This window comes from Penaeus monodon, chromosome 25 (genome assembly GCF_015228065.2).
Source record: "Penaeus monodon isolate SGIC_2016 chromosome 25, NSTDA_Pmon_1, whole genome shotgun sequence".
NCBI lineage: Eukaryota > Metazoa > Arthropoda > Malacostraca > Decapoda > Penaeidae > Penaeus > Penaeus monodon.
Window position 1 is genome coordinate 34,292,407 of NC_051410.1, and position 2,032 is coordinate 34,294,438.

The 2,032-nt window shown below is 42.3% G+C and overlaps 1 protein-coding gene across 7 annotated transcripts in view; it reads right to left on the reverse strand.

The window, feature by feature from the left end:
- Window positions 1-2,032, reverse strand: part of LOC119589165 (inositol polyphosphate 5-phosphatase E-like) — a 12,156-nt gene that overhangs the window by 6,476 nt on the left and 3,648 nt on the right. For 3 of the 7 annotated variants that reach the window (XM_037937754.1, XM_037937755.1, XM_037937756.1), the window contains 2 exons: window positions 1,286-1,893; window positions 464-1,081 (listed from right to left, as the gene is read on the reverse strand). In XM_037937754.1, coding sequence (XP_037793682.1) covers window positions 464-1,081; window positions 1,286-1,893 — 1,226 coding nt within the window. Of the gene's footprint in view, window positions 1-463; window positions 1,082-1,285; window positions 1,945-2,032 lie in introns of all 7 variants that reach the window. The other 4 variants (XM_037937752.1, XM_037937753.1, XM_037937757.1 and 1 more) reach the window with 2 other exon arrangements.

Below are 2,032 nucleotides of genomic sequence, written 5' to 3' on the forward strand. Positions count from 1 at the left end.
GGAAATGCAAACTTTTAACTTGATATGTATATCAAAATAAGCAAAATCATTGTTATATTCATCTTTCTTGACAAATGGGTGGTGCAATCAATGCCTTCCACATGCCACATCTTAAAAGAATTCAGCAAAGGTATTTAGGGCAAAGAGCAAGAATATTGGATAATAAAAATTGAAGTTAATCTTACATTCCTATCTGAACAAGAAGGCATTTAGCCAGAGAAAGCCTACTGTGAGTAAGAATAATAAAGTCTTTGGCAAAGCACATGCCTCCATATCAAATTATGACCTACATAAAACTTTCCTTTTCCAAATAAGCAAATTTGCAAGGCATGTACAGATACAGCCTAAATTCATTCTTTACATATCATTACATCAACATAGCATAAGAGATAATAAAGCTGCACAAATTTCTACAGATTGTAGCAACTATATTACTTGAGTAGCACTGTAAAAAGACACTTACCTTCTTTACTAATACAAAAGGAGGCTTCGTTGATTGGCTGTCTCCTTGAGCACTTAGGCTGTGAGGGGCAGTACTTGCATGCTTTAATTCTGCAGACACACAACCACTCTTGGGATTAGTTGTACCTTTCTCTTTTTGTCTCCCCCTTGAGCTTTTTGATCTCCCTCTACTCTGTCTATGTTCACTACCCTGTGTTTTGGAATCCAAAACCTCACCATTAGTGTGAGAAGCAGGTGTCTTAGTACCAAGGGCTTTGGAGGTATTAATTCCATTCTCTACGACAAATGCACGTGAAAGACTAGGAGGTGAATCACTCGGGTTGGTCACATGGGGTAAAGGTGTTATATCCTCAAGGCTTGAATTCTTATCAGGGTAACTACTGGGCTGGGAGGCAACTGCATCAAGGGAATACATGCTGGACTGTTTTCGATCTTGCACGGTCTCCCTGAACGCAGACCGCCTTGAAAGCCTGGGAGACTGGGTACGGTCTTTGTCTATTCTACTGTGCGTGGCAATGAGGGGGGTGAGGGTGAAGGCGCCCATTACCTCTGGGGCTGAGAGGTGAAGACTGACAGGCTGGTGTGAAGGGCTGCTTGGTGGGGAGCCTCCTTTCTGATTCTGACAGAAAAAAAGGCGAGATGAGTATGATGTTATTTAGCAATAGAGTGTACAAATAATAGTATGTGTATTATGCATCCAAATACATTCCAAGTAATATACCAGATTTTTAAAAATCATTATAATGCTCTTTCTAATAATAAATAGTTTGCGTGTTAACTGATTTTTTGAGACTTTATTCTCAAACTCTGAATACTGACTTACTTCAGGAGCAACTGCTGGCTGGGCTGGGAAAACACAAAGGTTATGTATCTGATTTATGGCTTCTGTGAGGCGTGTCAGTGACCTTGACCGCTTGACTTTTGGAGGCTCTAGACGGGAACGCCTAGCTAGCATGGGCGAGTAAAATCCCGAGGAGCCAGATGAAGACTCGCTCTTTTTCCCAGGTGAACCAGATGAAGACTCACTCTTCTTCCCAGGTGAATCACCACTGTTCATGCTGTCAGACTTTACACTCTGCTTGTCACCTTCAGCAGCACTCTTCTGTTGAGGTGGACTTCCCTTTATTCCTGACTTCCCACCTCTTATAAAATCGGGGTCACTACAAGGCACCTGCCCATGGCTTGAATCTACAGAAACCACATCGTCGTCCGGACTTGCACCCTTATTTTTCTTTTCTGTTGGCTGTCCACTTAGTGTAGACACATTCATTTTGTTTGGCAGTAAGTTGACACCGGCTCCTTGCCTGCTGAAGCTCCTCAGGGGTGAGCCTTGTACTTCAGTGTGTTGTTCCTGGGCTCGCAGAGTATCATTGGGGAGGCTGGGGAGGTTGAGAGGGGATGGTGGGGACTGGGTTGGGGTAGTCAGGACAACTGCAGGAATTGTGAGGTCAGAGGTTAGCATGTCTGAGTATCTTGTTAGTTCTTGGGTTTAAGATGAAAATAAAGGATATATTACAAAATATGTTTAATTAATTTTGAGAGCAACAAACATGAAGATAACATTTAAAAT